The sequence below is a fragment of the Molossus molossus genome, unplaced genomic scaffold (assembly GCF_014108415.1).
Source record: "Molossus molossus isolate mMolMol1 unplaced genomic scaffold, mMolMol1.p scaffold_m16_p_1, whole genome shotgun sequence".
Classification (NCBI taxonomy): domain Eukaryota; kingdom Metazoa; phylum Chordata; class Mammalia; order Chiroptera; family Molossidae; genus Molossus; species Molossus molossus.
Window position 1 is genome coordinate 238,671,868 of NW_023425344.1, and position 17,604 is coordinate 238,689,471.

Below are 17,604 nucleotides of genomic sequence, written 5' to 3' on the forward strand. Positions count from 1 at the left end.
GGGAAAAAATGCATCTTTTGATACAATTTTTAAAAAATAACTAGAGGGGAAAAGGACCTTAAGGAACAAATCTACTAAGCAATAATTAATATCAAAAAAAGTCAGTATTATTTATATTTTGAAATCACAATCCATAAATTTAAGTATAGATTCAAATGCTGAGGGGGGTGGGTCCCATTCCCCAGATATTCCTACCTGTTGTCTGCCCATCACCACCTATTTCGACTTTTAGAATATGCAAAGAGGCACCGAAGTTTGGCTGGAGAAAGAAGTGACAGTATTAACCTGTGACTCATTGTATGAAGGACGAAACACTTCAATTGCTTGCCTTTGATGTTACAAATGAGAAAAACCAAAGCAAAACTTCAAATAAATAGCAACTTATCCCAAAAGTAATTTGTCATTATTTTTTAAAAAACTAGAATTGTGAAGGTGATCAAATCCATGAGTGGATTTCACCAGAGTTTATAAAATATCGCAGCTAGCATTAAATAATTATTTTCCATTACCTTAAAGAGATAATCCAATATTTGAGAACGATAGGGTTCTGGGTAATTTATTAAAAGCCGGGAGGTTGCCTAAAAAAAAAAGTTTCAAAAGTATGAACAAAACAAATCCAATCATGAATACATTTTCATAGTACACTCCACCTAGCACACCCATATTTAGCCAGCTCTTAGGCAAAGCCGAGCTGTGGAAAGTCATTTCCCAGGTTATTTTTTTGCTTATATCTGTTCTACCAATCACTGGGCAAATGGGGCTATTGTTTGTCCAATAGCTAAAACACAGGTTCCGTACAAGCAAGTTTCTGTTCTGAGATGAGAGTTGGCTGGGAGGTAAGCTTGCTAAGTCTATTGATGAACCTCATGATTACAAATTTATCTTGAGGGCCTTGACTCAGAGGGTGTTTTTTAAAAGAAATGAGCCCTGGCCGGTTTGGCTCGGTAGTTAGAGTGTCCAGAGAGACCCGGGTTCGGTTCCGCTAAGGGCACGTACCTTGGTTGCAGTTTGTCCCTGGCCCTGGTTGGGTCATGTGGGTGGCAGCCACTGGATGTGTCCCTTCCATGTCGATGTTTCTCTCTCTCTCTCCCCCTCCCACTCTATCTGAACAAAATATCAAAAAATGTCCTTGGGTGAGGATAAAAAAATAAAAGAAATGAAACTTTGGTTCTCTATCTTAAGACCACTTGTCAACCATAGTACCTAAGGGCCAGGATGGGAAGGATGAAGCTCAGGTAATTTCACCCTCAACATCTTGCAGGAAAATGTTACAAGCCGCAATGCTGAAAGGAAACACTCCTCTCCTCTTCCTTGTTAGAGATTTGTAAGTGCTCTCTGTTTCTGTTAAGAATGATTCCCCAGTATAGGCCGCACTAAGGAAACCTCACACAAGACTGGCATCAGAATGCATGGGAGGACAGAGGTGGAAGGTGCAGGGACCAACATCTGACCACACCTAAACTGTGGCTGATGACTGCTTAGACAAAGAAATCACAAAACCAGTAAGTGAGCAATAATGTATACTTCGGTGAGCAACATAATCAAGGGGAAGAAAGAAAATAGGTTTTATCATGACACACTGGCACATCACTAGGCTTGGAAGGCAGATTAAACCCTAGGTTCAAGCCACTGACACCTTGCCAGGTGCATGACAAGGGCAAGATACTTGACTTTTAGAGGACACAGCACTATGCCTTACACTCTCATGTACAACTACTTCTGACATTTTGGTGGTGCCCATATCTATCTCCCTCACACCTAGAACCTCCCCAGCCTTTGCCACTGAGCCACAGACCCTCCAGCCACCCCAAGCTCAACACATCCCCAACCAGCTCCTCTCCTGCATTTGCTATCTTAGTAAAGAACAGCAATCTGCCTAAACCAAAACTTAGGGTCACCCTTTCACCACACTTCCCATCCATCTTCAGTCACCAAGACCTCCTCGTTATCTCAAAAAACCCATCCCCTCCTCTTCAACCCAAAGGCCTTCATCTAGGCTCCTCAATTAGTAGAGTGGCCCGAACGGTCTAAGTCTCCCGTCTGCCTCCCTGTATTCTATTGTCACACTACTGGCCAGATTAATTTTCCCAAAACACATATCTAACCATGAAACTATTCAGTTTACACCTACCAAGATCTCCCTTTCCCACAAGAGCTTCCAAAATAAAGTTTAAGTTGCTCAGTTTTATACCCAAATTATTTGGATCCTAACTCTGACACTTTAGGCCTTGCCGCTCTCACATCTTCTATCTACATATATCAAACTGTGTTTTCTCTTTCCTCGTCCTGGAATGCATTCCACATCCTCATTTGGCCAATTCCAATTCATCCTCCAGCCTTTGGCTCAACCTCCACCTGCTCAAGGAAGGGTGCCTCTCCTGTGGACTCCCCTCCAGCATCTTTCAGCCCTGTGTCTTAATCACTGCTTTACTCTTCTCACTTCTATGTTCTTGAGGACAGGGATTGTGTCTTGGTTAATCTCATATCCCATTTGTTCTCTTATTTGGTAAACACTTATTTAATATCTTTTATATTCTCGTTTGTTGCACTGGCATAAGCAACCTAATTGCATCCTGATTCCATCATTTACAAGCTTTGTGACCAATGGCAAATTACTGCAAAGTGGGTTATCTTACTAATTCAGCTGTTCTAAAACTAAAATAAGATGTATGTAAAGGACTTAGCACAGTTGCTGGCACACAGTCAGCTCTCAATAAATGTTGGGCATTATATGCACAAATTGTTTTTAATAATACAGCCACTGTTCTCAAATAGCTTACAGACCAGCAGAGTCTCAAATACTTAAGTAGGCACTCCATAAGTGAATGAACACTATATATGCATACTAACCTATCTTTGACCCAATGTAAACAATGCTTCCTGCCCTGCATCATGCCATTAGAATGGTGTGCTTTATCCAGCCGGTATGGTTCAGTGGATGGAACGTCCTCGCATGGACTGAGAGGTCAGGGCACATGACTGGGTTGCAGGCTCCATCCCCAGTAAGGGGCGTGCAAGAGGCAGCCAATCGATGTTTCTCTCTCACATCGATGTTTCTCTCTCTCTCTCCCTTCCTCCCTCTCTAAAAAATCAATAAATACGCCCTGGCCAGTTTGGCTCAGCGGTTAGAGCGTCGGCCTGCGGTCCGGAGAGACCCGGGTTCGGTTCCCGCTAAGGGCACGTACCTCGGTTGTAGTTTGTCCCCGGCCCTGGTTGGTCGTGCGGGTGGCAGCCACTCGATGTGTCCCTTCACGTCGATGTTTCTCTCTCTCTCCCTTCCTCTCTCTCCCTCCCACTCTATCTGTACAAAAAAGAAAAAATATCCTCGGGTGAGGATAAAAAAAAAAAAAAAAATCAATAAATACATTTTTTTAAATGGTGTGTTTTGCTGTTTTGAGGGGTTATTTTGCCCTCTCTACACTCCTATCCTTAACACCGAAAGTGCCAAATGCAGGTGTGTCTTTAAGCAGACACATCACATCACTATGCTACTGCAAGCCCATAGTCACATCCAATGCAAAAGGATTAGTCAATGACAAAAGTCAGTTAAGAGTAGAATAGCCAATGTGGATATGCCACCATCATGCAATAACAAATTGCCAAATTACTAATCACATTCCCAGAATAAGGCCTGGAGCTGTTTCCAGTCAACACAGGAAGAAGCCTTAACACAGCAGCTGGCACAATAAGCTTTCAATAAACGGCAGGCATTATATACCCAAACTGGAACACTTTTTTTACTTACAGTCCTTGGGATAACTTCCTCCTCCCCAATCTATGAAAATAGAATGATATTAACCAAAATCAATAGTGTACCTGATGCCATCCTAAGTAATTTACATATATCCTCACAATACTTCTACCTGGCATGTATCACTGTGTCCTCAGAAAAGAAACCGAGACACAGAGAGGTTAAGAAACTTTCCCAAGGCTGGAGAGTGAGTGGCAGGGCCCAGAATGGACCTCTGACAATCTGCTCCTAAGTACACATTCTTAACTACTACACCATGCTGCTTTCCCTATGGGATATGAAGAGTCAATGAGAACATTCCAGACACATACTGCCACAGACTGTGCTAGGTACCAGGGACTCCAAAAAGAAGTTTAAAATGGTATGCAAATATTGTGTTGCAACCATTTTCTTTAATCAGTATTTGAGCTTCTAAGATGACTAATGCACTATACACAGCAACACTATCAAAACAAAATAGATAAGATCCACCTGCTCTGAGTTATGAAACAATTCTTCTCATTTGAATAATTTTAAACCGAGTTCAACATAATCAAAGACTTCCATTTTCAACAAGTTTAAACACTGGATTTAATACCACAAGAACTGATAGCAGGACAGATGGGTCCTCATTTTATGATACAGTAGCTAGTCCAGGTTTAAATCACAAAAATAAGGAAAAGGATAACAAATTAGCCCATTAGTCGACAGGCTACATTGAAATATGGGCCAGTACCTATGAGTGGCATTGCAACATAAGTAAATAAAAGTGTAAAAATGAAGAAAAATCCATTGGGTTATGGGAAAACAATTTTTTCCAAGCAGAAGGTCAGATCTGTGGTCGGGCGGCAGACCACCGTAGAGTAGTCCCTGACCGAGGGCTTTTATTTTTGGAATGCAAGGGCCTGGCTGCAGCTTTGATTGCCAGGCATCCACTTTCTCACAATTATGTTTCATGGTATATCCTCTTAAAAATAGTCACCCAGCCCTGGCCAGTTTGGCTCAGCAGTAGAGTGTCGGCCCGTGGACACTCCAGTCAAGGGCACGTACCTCAGTTGCAGTTCGGTCCCCGGCCCTGGCTGCAGTTGTGCAGGAGACAACCAATCGATGTGTCTCTCTCATATCGATTTTTCTCTCTCTTTCCCTCCTCCCAACCCCCTCCCTCTCACTCTATCTGAAGATAAATGGAAAAGTAGCCTCAGGTGAGGATTAAAAAAAAAAATAGTAACTCAAATCTTTCTGGTAACTTGAAACCTTAGTTTTGCTAAGTTGAAGTTAAATGATAGAAACTCGCTGAATATAAAGATCATTGCCAAATAATATAAAATAATACATTAATTATTGAATAAAGGTTTATCTACTTTTGGTTTATTACAGAGAAACTAAATATATTTGGATCTGACAGTAAATGTCTTGTGCTACACTAAAAATTAATGTCATTTATAGACATTTATTGTTTTCATCTGACACTTTTTCAAGTGTTTCTGCATGAGCGCTTCATCTTCAAGGAGACTTGTGGAAAGCACTCTAGGAGAGGGTTGTGACAACCTTCAGACCATACCACTGCACTGGTAAGAACTGACAGAACCCTTAAAGTAAAGGGGGATTCATAGAACTGCTAACAAAATATCAACAAGAATTAAAGGAAAGCAAATGAACCGATGAGGATGATCATAATTTTTATGACTTTCTATTTGAAACATTGTTGGTTCTTTCATGTTGTATGTTTTCCAGACTTAAGGAAACCTTTTTTTTCTTAAGCTATCTATGACTTACAGCAATTTGATAAAGTATATCCCTGTGGACAAAGATGAAACCATTTTTCTCCCTTCCTGATCCCTCCAGAATTCAGAACGTCGGTGTTCTTATCTTCTTGGCAGTATAGCTGCTCGCTTAAGTTCAATCAGAATCTGCCTCCCTCATGACAGGACACAATTGGAAACGCTGATTACCAAGGCTTTAACTGGAATGGCATATTTGAGTCAGATGTCCGTAGAGCCAGATATAACAGACAGACTTGGAACCAAGGTTGACCTTATAAGCCCCTTGGAAAAATTAGCCTGGTACCTTGCTGACTGAGTTCCCAGCAGCCTTACCAGGAGAGTAAGGAAGATCACTTCTTGGCAGGTCCAGAAACTTCATATTTTAGGGACCTCAAGAAGAGAGGAATTGGCCAAAATCTACAGGTATTGTAAGTAAAGTCTGATGGCAAGTCCTTGGCTTGGCTTCCTAACCTTGGGAGACTTTAAAGAACACAAGCTAAGACTCCTTATGAAAAGGTCGAGCAAATCACACTTAAAAGAGCCTTTTTGGTCAATCACTGTTCTTTCTGCACTTATATAAATAATCAGGCCAAGTTTAATGAAACAAGACTTATTTTGCAAACAAATTAGTCTTACTTTGATTATCTCTGATAAAAGTGGGGGTGACTGTAGAGAGAAAAATTATGTTTCAGTAGAAAACTATGGAACACCCTTGTGTATATCCAATTGTAGTCTTTGAGGTTTTCCACCTATAAACCAGACTGCACACTGAATTCTTCTTGTTTCCTCCAATATCTGGCTACATCCCTCCAAACTAATGTTTCCAATTTCTCTCCCACCCTTCTGACTTGGAATCACTGAAAACTAAAACTGCCCTTTTCCTGAAGCCATGCACTCTAGAGTGGGACAACTTGATACAAACTTCAGAGCAAGCACCACTGCAGCACCTTGTGCCTGTTATTTTGTGGGCCATTAAGAACCATCACCAGAGACATTCAAGCGCACACTAGGAAATCTGTTAGACTGCCACTGCCTGCCCTCACTCCTTCTGAAGATGTTTCAAGCCTCACGTCCAGAAATCATCTCCACTGACCACCCTCAGGACTCAGACTGGGTTTATAGCCTGCTCCAACCACGAACCACTGTTCGTCTTTTGTTTCCATAGAAATGCCTCTTGTTAAATAACTTGATGCAAATACTTAAACCATTGGGAGCCCACTTGCATCATCGCCTCCTGAAATGAGACACAGCCTTTAAACTGAACTGACCTATTCTCAGAACTGAGACTGGTTCAATGAGATATGGAGCAATCTACCGACTCAGGACAGGTTCAAACCCACTTCCACCAGATGGCCCAAGATGTTAAAATATTTCACAATATTACCAAAACCTTTGAACACATTCCTAAGGCCCCTAGATCACTTGACTTGGGGCCCATAGACTTGGGACAATGGCTATGGACTGGATTTTAGGCTATTGCTTGTATAATCATTATAGGAGTGCTACTATAATCCTATTTAGGTGTATACTTTCTGGGTTGCAAGGTGCCCTGCCCCTGATTTTTAGCATATCAGCTCCCAGGCAGTTAATGTTATCATTGACTCTGATGCCTCAGCATCAAGGATGAGTTGCACAGATAGCCCTGATAATTGGTTTCTTCTTTTTCATAACGCCAGTGCCTGACTTAAGCTTTGATTGATGAGGCATCCACTTCAAAGAGGCATCCACCTCAAAGATGGCTATCTCAAATAAAGGCATTGCCAGCTACACAACTAGATAAAGAACCAGGTTGGGGCGGGGCTTTTAAATTTAAATTTACCAATAGAGTGAGTCTGCAAAACACTCGGCCCCCACCCTCCACCCCAATAAAAGCAGACACCCCATGCTACCACCACCACCCCCCTTCCTCACCTGCCAACTCTCTGTATGGTCCCAGGTGTTCAATGAGAGATGGAGCAATCAACCTTGTACTTTCCAGGACTTGTAACAAACTTTTTTTTCCTCCCAAGTTTCCTGAAGGTTATTGCTATGTGCATTGCAATCATAAGAACCAGTCCAGCCACAACACTGGTTATCAGCAGGCTGAAACCAGCATAAGACATCCACCCAGCAAACAAGCATTCAAAGCTAGTCCTGAATTGCATTTGAGGGTGCAAGTTCCAATTGATTCAACCCAACAAACAACCCAGTCAAAAGTTCAGCCTTAACATTTTCAAATAAAATTAGCTTTAGCTGTGGTCTGGGGGACAAAAAAGAAAATCCCTCTCAACCAAAGGTCCACCACCATAAACCCTACAGACCCAAAGGTTACCAAGGATCAAAGAAAGACCAAGCAAATTCCGACACCTTGGAGGCGACCTGACAGCATGACCAGGGAGCTAAGGAAATGATCACCTGTGCCCACACAATTCTGCACAAAGCTGGAGTGGCCCTTATGTCTCCCTCACATAAATCTCATAGAATGCCCAGATACACTAACTCAGCTGTAGCAGCTGAAAGAGGACTAAAGAGACATGCCAATTAAATGTAACTGGTATCCTGAAGAGGACCCTGAACAGAAGAAATAACATTAGGTAACAACTAAGGAAATATGAAAGGAAATACAGACTTTCATTAATGTTATCAATATTGGTTGTAACAAATGTACGATACTAAGGTGGGATGCTAATAACAGGGAAACTGCCGCAGGGTACATGAGAATTCAGTATTGTCTCAGCAACTCTTCTGCATACCTAAAACTATTCTAAAATTAAAAGTTTATTTTAAAAAATTCATCCCTTGCTCCAGAGATCCTTGAATCAGAAAAGAAAAAAAAAAAAATGTCTCTTGATATTCAGTATGGGAATCAACTGGTGCGTTTGTTAAAATTCAGATTCTTTTTTTGTTTGTTTGTTTTTGTTTTGTTTTGTTTTATCCTCACCCGAGGATATTTTTCCATTTTTTGTACAGATAGAGTGGGAGGGAGAGAGAGGAAGGGAGAGAGAGAGAGAGAAACATCGATGTGAAGAGACACATCGAGTGGCTGCTACCCGCACGACCAACCAGGGCCGGGGACAAACTGCAACCGAAGTACGTGCCCTTAGCGGGAACCGAACCCGGGTCTCTCTGGACCGCAGGCCGACGCTCTAACCACTGAGCCAAACCGGCCAGGGCTAAAATTCAGATTCTGAGGCCCAATTCCAGAACTGCTGTCAGAATGGGGGGTGGGGGTGGCCAGCACCTGCAGTTCACCAAGCACACCAGGTGATTCTTATGCACTCTAACCATGGCTAGCCACAGTCTAGTCTGTTGACCCAATGTTTCCCCCCTCCTCCCACACAAAAATGAGGTACAGAGGCACTGACCACTTCTAGTGGGCAACTCACCCCTGTGGGCCTCGACCATCTGCAAGCAACACAGACCCCCAACAATAAACAATCCTAGACTATCAGTTGATACTAGTATAGCCTGCCACTTAAAAAAAAAAAATACATTTTTATTGATTTTAGAGAGAGAGGAAGGGAGAGAGAAACCGATGGGAGAGAGAAACATGGATCTGTTGCCTCCTGTACACACCCCAACCGGGGATTGAACCTGAATCCTAGGTATGTGCCCTGATCCGGAATTGAATCAGCCAGACCTTTCCACCCACTGGAGACGTTCAACAAACTGAGCCACACTGGCCAGGGCTAGCCTGCCACTAAATAAAAAATAAAAATAAATAAATAAAACTCCCAGATAGTTTCAGGCCTTACTAAAGAGACCTTGGGGCACCGCTCTCCTACCTCCAAGAAAAACCTGTTCGGACTCAAATACACAGAGAACAGACTGATGGTCGCCAGAGGGGAGGGGTGTTGGGGAGCGGGGTGAAACAGGTGATGGGAGTAAGAAGTACTCATTGGAACTGGTAGTAACAAAACAGGCCCCGGGATGTAAGGTACAGCACAGGGAGTACAGGCGGGCGACCCTGCTGTCATACTCTGTACGGTGCCGGGTGGGCACTGGAATTACCCGGGAAACACTTGGTAACCTATCTGAACGTCTATCCGCTGTGCTGTACGCCTGAAACTAACACAAAATAGTGTTGAATGCAAACTGTCATCGAAAAATAAAATTAAAAAAAAAAAAAAAAGCAGCTATTGGGCACCGGCCCGCCCGGAGTCCAGCGGCGCCCAGCACTAGCGGCCCAGCCCCCCCCCCCGCGGCCCCCTCCATGCGGCGGGGGTACAGCCCCCGACGCTCCCTGCGCATCACCCCGGCCGGGGCCGGCTCCCTGGACCTGCAGCAACCCGCCCGCAGCGCCCGCTCGGCGGCGCGCACAGCCGGGCGCCCCCGGGCCCAGGCGCGGGTTCGAGCCCAGCTGTGACTGCCGGCACCTGTCCCGGCGGCGCGGAGGACCTCGGGATGCTCGTCTAGCGCCGGCTGCGCTGCAGGTTCATCCCCGAAGGGCAGGCGCGGGCCGCAGCCCGCAGGAGGCGCGCAGGGGCCGCGAGCCAGGCCGCCCGGCCGCAGTGCGTCGAAACGCGGGGCTGCGTCGCGGGGGCCTGTGGCGCGGGACGGAGAGGCCCGGCGCCCCCGACCCCCGACCCCCGACCCCCGCCACCTACCCCGCCGCCGCTGATCGCGCCGATGCCGTCGAACTCCCGGCCCAGCCCGTCGGAGTCGTCGAGCACGTACGCGCCGCCGGGCGCCAGCAGCGCGCACAGCAGCAGGGGCAAGGCGGCCCGGCCCGCCGAACCCGCGGCGGCCGTCATGGCTCTCACGCCGCGTTGCCGGGAAGCCCGGAGTAGGCTCACAGCCATTGTGTGGGTCACAAGACTCCGGCGCTCAGGGAGGCGGGTCCGGCCGGCGCCATGATGGAAACGGGCAGGAGGCCGCTGACCCCTCTGTCGCCATCTTGGATGCGGGCCACAGGCCGCCGACGCAGCCGCCTCCCTGTCTTGCGAAAGCAAAGGACCCTTTACTGGTCACTGGAGCGTCGGGGTCGGGCTCCTGTCTTAACGAGTGCTCACTTCGCTGCTTCTCCATCCCCTGCTAGAGCACATGAGCAGAGGGAAGGGATGTCAAGGCCTGCCACGCCCTCCACCAGCATCTCAGGTGCATCTACCACGTGCCAATGGTGCAAGAAAGTGAACTGACCCATGGGCTTGCAGCCCTTAACCAAGCCCCAGTTCAGCTGTCACTTGGTCACATAGCTTTGTGAGCCTGTTTCCTTTGGTGTGAGATGAAACAGAGCAGCCTCGTGGCGACAAAGTTGTGAATTGTCCCGGAATTTCTGCCACATCCAGCATTGCTCTGAGATTTCTGATTTCCTTGGTATTGGCAAATTGAAGGGTCCCTGAGAGGCTGCCAAGAAAAACAGCTGTACTTGCTCTTTCTCTCTTAAATTACTGTCATTCTAATCTGGTTTCCCAAGGACCGTCCCAGCTGTGTCTATTGCCCCTTCACCCTCAAAAGTGTTCTGGTTTGGGTGATAAGCTATAGAGTCCCCTATATATGAGTCATTTGTTTTCTTCTATTACTTTTTTTTCCTAGTACCATGCATACCTGAACTCTCTACCTTCCCTACCACCACCATCTATGATACAAGTTAGTAACTATCCAACTTGCATAGATTGACCTTTCCAGAACTCACTGATCCATCTGCTCTAACACAGTATGTAAAGCATGAGCTGGAGCAACAGTAGATGAGAAGCCAAGTGAATGCTAAGCTGCCTACCAACCCCAGGATTTTATTTGTATGCTATACGTATAACGTGTGTATAATAATGTCACTAGAAGGGAAATACCAAGGTGATAATAGAGGAAAATACCATGTAACATGAGGAAATTGAAACTGTCCAGCATTAGTCATCCTGCAGTGCATCATCTCACCTTGTATTTGGAAGGCACCCCACAAATATTTTTGTGCAGTGTGTGAAATCTACAGAAGAGGAAACACAGAATATTTAACAGAAACTCTAGCCTTGCCTCCAAGGCTAACCACTAGTTCCTATTATTTCAAATACCAAAGTAATGCCTTACAAGAGAAAATATTTCCTGTTTCAAATTTATATTCTATGCTCAGGAAACCATTAGACAGGGAAGTTTCTAATAAAAAAGCAAGAAAAACTGAGAAAGGGAAATCCTTGGACGACTGGGCACAGCACCCAAATTTGCTCAAGATGTGAGAAAAACGGAAATGGTAGTTAGACAAATGATCATGTGTGGGCCTTATCTCATGATTTGGTGGCTGGCTTCCTTCAGACCAAACGATCAAAGAGAGAAGGAGAGAGAGAAGAGGAAGTCACGACATTTTTGACCTTCTTCCAAAATAGCACGCACGCCTTTGCTTCTGCTTTATTCTATTCATGAGGAGTGAGGTACTAAGTCTAGCCCATACTCAAGACAAGGAAAATTAGGCTTCACTTTCTGAAAGGAGGAGTGTCAAAGAATTTGTCAACATATTTTAAAATCACCACTCATACCCATGATGGTTTTAGCAAATCACTCATATGATGTAGCATTAAATACTGCAGTAACTAATATTGAACTTATTGAAGGAAATGGGTATTATAAAACATCATAAAGAGTTTACTCAATTACTATGCATTTGCAAAGATATTTTAGCATCCTCTTAAAAAGCACTGGGGAGAATAAAGACTAGCATTATTTTTTATAAAATTTTAGCTATTCCTATCACTCGTGGGTTTTCACGATAATCTTTGCTCTGCTCATTCTATGGATTTTGATGTTACCCACAGCTCTAGGTAACAGACCCTTTACTGGGCCTGATGCCACAGAACCCACACCAGTCACACTGGCCCCAGATCTTCCTTCCTGTCTTTCCCTAGTCACTCTGCCTCACCTGGCTCAATTTTTGCCAATCATCTGTATTTCTTCTCTGCCCTATCCTTTGGGTTGAATCCCCTTAAATAATAATGAATGCCTTGGTTAAACCTGAATTCATGAAACACTTTTTGGATCTTAAATCTTAAACTATCAACTGTCTATCCCCATCATAACAAACTTGACAGAAAAAAACACTTCCAGAAGAATCTACACTTATTATCCTGACTTCAAAAATTAATCTAATCAGCAGTCTGCACACCCAAAACACATCAGAGGAAACTATTTGGAGTTAGTAGTCTTCTTAACATTGGGTTGTTAATTTAATATGTGGACATAATGAAGGCATCAAAGCTATTTACATAATTCACAGACATCAAGAAATATATATCCTCTAAAAAGGGGTTTAGGATATTAACGACTCTAGTCTTTAGTTTGATAACACATCTCCATTTTAACTATTACTATATTTAAGCATGTTCTGACTTAACCTTGAAGTCAAAGACATTTGCAAGTCTGAAATCAGAAGCTCCTATTGGCTCAAATTTTTATAGAAGGTGAAGCCAAATGAACTAATGGTACAATGATGCATAAGGGAATTCAATTACTGATGAAAAGTCAGTGGGGTTAAAGTATCCAAAACAGACAAGAATTCCAACACAAAATGTTTCCACCTTCCTCCTTTTCAGAGGTTCTGTTCTCCCCCACACCTCACAGTCTCTCACCCAGGCACCCATCCTGTACACCAGTTGTTCTCAAGCTTGGGAGCGTCAGAATCAGTTGGAGGGCTTGTTGTAACACACATTGCTGGACTGCCACCCCAGAGCTTTCGACTCCCTGAGCTTGGGGTGAGACTCAGAACTGTGGTTCTCACACTGTCCCGAGTGACATTAATGCTACTGCTCCAAGAACCACACTTGGAGAACTGATGTTACTGAATCCTGGGGAGCTTTGCCATACCGTAGCAGCCAACCAAGGTTTTTGCTCAGCAGTCTTATAAAAAGGCTTAGTAAATGTCTGTTGTGTTACACACCTTGGATCAAATGTGTGATCTTAACCCAATCTTAACCCCGTGGATTCTAATCTCAGGACATAACCACAGGTGATGCAAGCGATAGAACATTCCTTATCTTTCTATAACGCAACAAAAATGCTGTTTCAAGCCCCCATTCTACCAAGGTGGTGGAAACTTAGTCAATTCAGGGTCCAGCCTTTTCTTCTTCTGTATTAGTGTTCTTAGGCGGTCATAACAAAATACCAAAGACCGAGTGATTTAAACAACAGAAATGTATTTTCTCACAGTGCTGGAGGCTGGGAAGTTCAATATCAAGGTGTCAACGTGTGCTTTCTTCTGCCGCCTCTCTCCTCGGGTTGCAGTTGGCTGGCTGTGTGCTTTCCTGTGTGCCTACATATGCCTGTGTCTCTTTCTGTGTCCAAATCTCTTCTTATGAGGACAAATTGGTTTAGGGCTCATGCTAACAGCTTCATTTTAACTCAATCACCTCCTTAATGCCCTATCTTCAAATACAGTTACACTATGAGGTACTGCAAGTTAGGACTTAGACATATGAATGTTAGCAGAGGGATAGGGATCCTCAATTCAGCCCATAACACCATCTAAGATCCAGGGAGTTTGCATATTGCCAAGGCTGGAAGGTAGTAGCTCAAGCCTTGGTTCCCATGGCAGCGGTCTATCAATGCTGCTGGCCTGAGATGCCCTCATTCTGATTTTCAGTAGTTAGCCCATGCAGGACTCACCTGAGTTATCCCTCATCAGTAGCTGCAAAGGAGCTTCTATGACGCACAGGGCCACTGGAAGCACCATTAAGTAGGCTGAAGCCTTCCATCACTTCTGTGTGCCCCTCAGGGTCCTTCCAGACATCATTCTACCTCACCTGTTCTGTGCTGGGCACAGGGAACCTGGTGAGGCTGCTTCAGGCCTCTCACAGCTGTATTATTGAGTCTTGCCACCTATCTGGACTTCACCCTGGATGTGAGACACAGGTCCATTCTCCTCCCCAGACCATGTGATTCATCCAGCATCACCTGAACCCCACCTCAGAGCTTACTGGGGTGGATGCAGATGATACTGTTGTAATTAGCCAGTTATTAATAATAGAAAAGGAGAAAAAGGGAGACCAGACATTATAAGCATGGTCATTTGGGCAGCCGCACCAGGAAGCAGCAATTTCACACTACCCAGGGAACCACTGGCCCACTCCCTACAGATAACTGGGGGAAGGGACTGAACAAAGGGGAAGATGGATGCATGTACAATGAGTCAGGGTGACACAGGGAAAGTGGCTGTCAGTCAAGCCTGGGGAACCATGGACTGGCTAGAGTAGTCAGGGCCATTGCAAGCCCACAAAAAGTTGGGAATACATAATCCTGTAGACAAAGGAGTTCATTCTCTCTTGGCTCTTGGCTCTCTTGTATTCCTTGGTGCAGCTCACCCCACATGCAATGGACTAATGAACTGCAGTGGGGAACAGAAACTAAGCTCCCCTGATGCTGGTCTCGACACTGCTCCAATGTGGAGTGACAAATCTGTACCCTGGCTTGGATTCTAGCCCTGTTGAAGCCACAGCTACACTTTTTCCTTGGTCCAACAAACAAATGGGACCTTGGAAACTCAGGGTTTTGATTTCACAGAAATAAAGCTTTCTACAATAACTCACCCTCCTGTGCAAGTCTTAAAAAAGTCCTTTGCTTGGGATATCTCAAGAAGCCCACTCCCACAAGCAACAGGTGGGTACGAGGACCTCTCCCCACTGATAACACAGGGAGTCGGGACTCAGGGTCCCTGTCTCCGTCCACCACATCTGAACTGTCGTGACTACATCTCTTATAACCCTAAGTCCCACCTCCTCCAGGCAGAAGAACACTTTTTTCTGTTCTTGGGGGCAGGAAGCTTTGCTTTATCTCAAGAGATAAAGATCTCACAAGCATGTTGTCTGCGCCTCAGTCCTTTACATTCTCCTGAGTTGCCTAAATCTTTTGAAGCTCAAAACCTAAGTAATGTGTTCTCCCCACACTCCACCAACCTACTTTTCTCCCAAGAATTCTTTCAAAGAAGCAATACGTGCTGCTTTAGCTAGTGAAGTTGCACCAAACAGACGGTGTGGCCTCACAAAGACCCCTTCGTCAGCAGATTGGACTCTTGCACTGTCAGCCACATGGAGAAGTTGGAACTGAGCAGAACCACATTCTCTTCCCCTTTCCCACATGGGTGGCACAGGTGCCCCGCCACTTGCCAGTGTTGGGTGTCCGTTGTTTAGCTTCAGAAGACCAGATAACTGACACATCAAAAGTGCAAATCCCATCAAGGCAGTGTTTTAAATAATTGCTTATTGGCTTTTTCTTCCCTTGGCATTTAAAATGTCACAGAGACTCAACAGCTTTCAAGCCAACCCTCCTAAGATAGCCCTGTGGTTGAAAATGCAGTATTGCCAAATATTGTGGACTAAATGAAAAAACAAATTTGTTAAGAGTTATGAAATGTCTTACTGTGTAAAACATGTTTCAGCATAGGCCAGCCAGTTTTCCTCCTATTTAATCCAAAGTGAAAGTTTGTGTTTCTTCTTTTTTTAACTACATCCTTTTTTTTTTTAATGACCAAAATACATAAGTATTTAATATGAAAAATACCCTTTTCCTAAAAGCAGAAGTATAGTCTACGTAGATAAAATAGGAGATAAGGAAGGTACGGAGAGTCATAAAACACCCATGTGTAAATGCAACAGATAAGCAGATATGCAGAACCGAGCAAAAATGAGAACTCGAATCACGACTAAACTGAAATCATTACTTTTGTTTTTGTAAAGGCTTAAGAGTTTTATTATTAATTTTCCATATTATACTTTAATGTTTTCATAAATTTGATAAAAATATAAAGTATTCTAAATTTTATATTAATGTATGCTCAATTACTTTGAAAATTCTTATGCACTTTATAAATTATAAGTTATTACTTTTATTATTCTCAATGAAAGACCTACAAAGGAAGTATTGAAAACCTTTACATTCCTGTTATATCCTGTATAGCCATGGTTATATCACAAGACATCTTTTCCATCTCTGGAGAAAATAAAGAAAAAGTACAAACAACAACCCCTAATATTCCTTTACAAAAATAGACTCAAATTGTCCTGATTACAGTGGTTCTAGTTAAATATTTCCATCTCATTAATTCTTTCCTTATAAAGTAATATGCTCCCATTTCATTTGTAATAAAAGATTGAGATGACAAGATTCAAAAATGATATCCGGCCCTGGCTGGTTTGGCTCAGCAGATCATCAGACCACAGAGTTAAGTTTGATTCCCAGTCAAGGGCACGTACCTCAGTTGTAGGCTTGATCCCTGGCCCTGGTTGAGGTCATGTGGAAGGCAACCAATCGATGTGTCTCTCACATTGATCTCTCTCTCTCTCTCTCTCTCTCTCTCTCTCTCTCTCTGTCTCCCTCATTCCCTCCCACTCTATCTGAAAATCAGTGGAAAAATATCCTTGGGTGAGGATTAAAAAAAAAGTGATTTCTGACTTTTTTATATCTGAAAAGTTCTAGGAGCTAATTTCACTTCATATTAAATCACTTACAGATTTGGCGGCAACTGTCTACGTGTTCAAGTACTACATGAGTTTTCATTACTAGAATCCATACCTTTCTCAAACGAATTTTCAAGTTTCATAAAATCATTAATTTTTCCAAACCAGTTAGTTTAACTAGTTTTAGCATGGTTTCAGCAATCATGGCCTTCTAGTCCAAGAATCAAAGGAGAAAATGGTTCTGCAATACAATACTATATAGCTAATCCACTTGGTCCCTTTAAAGAACAAAAGACTTTGCACAGTTGACTACCTTAGTTAGTTCCACTGTCACTCCCATTAAGCAATGAAACATGCTTAGTATTCACCCAGCCCCCTCCCTCTGCTATTTTTCTTCCAAGGATGTTGACCACCCTGAATCCATCTACAACATCCTAGCCTATCTCACATCCAGTGATTCATCCTATATTTCTGTACCTCTCTCAGAGTGTTTCTCTATTTTTTGTCATTGTATGATGGTTATTATTGCATGTACCTTTCTCCTTCACTAGGTGATGAGCTCCTACAGGCTATAACCAGGTCCTAATGATCTCCCAGAGCTATGTGCTAAGAGTATAGTAGATATATTTGTTGATAGAGCAAATGAATGACTAAATCAATGAATAAATGAATTCTAGTACATAGTCTATTAAATAATTCCCTTATGATATTGATATACAATTATAATTAATATGCAAAGAGAAAAGCGAGTTATAAAAAT

General features: G+C 43.6%; 1 protein-coding gene across 1 annotated transcript in view; it reads right to left on the reverse strand.

The window, feature by feature from the left end:
- GALC (galactosylceramidase) overlaps positions 1-10,286 on the reverse strand; it is a 47,048-nt gene extending 36,762 nt beyond the window's left edge. Inside the window, exons 1-3 of the mRNA XM_036275702.1 lie at positions 10,080-10,286; positions 510-578; positions 196-259 (exon numbers count right to left, since the gene is read on the reverse strand). Coding sequence (XP_036131595.1) covers positions 196-259; positions 510-578; positions 10,080-10,274 — 328 coding nt within the window. The 5' untranslated portion in view covers positions 10,275-10,286. The remainder of the gene's footprint in view (positions 1-195; positions 260-509; positions 579-10,079) is intronic.
- Positions 10,287-17,604: the final 7,318 nt, after the last annotated feature.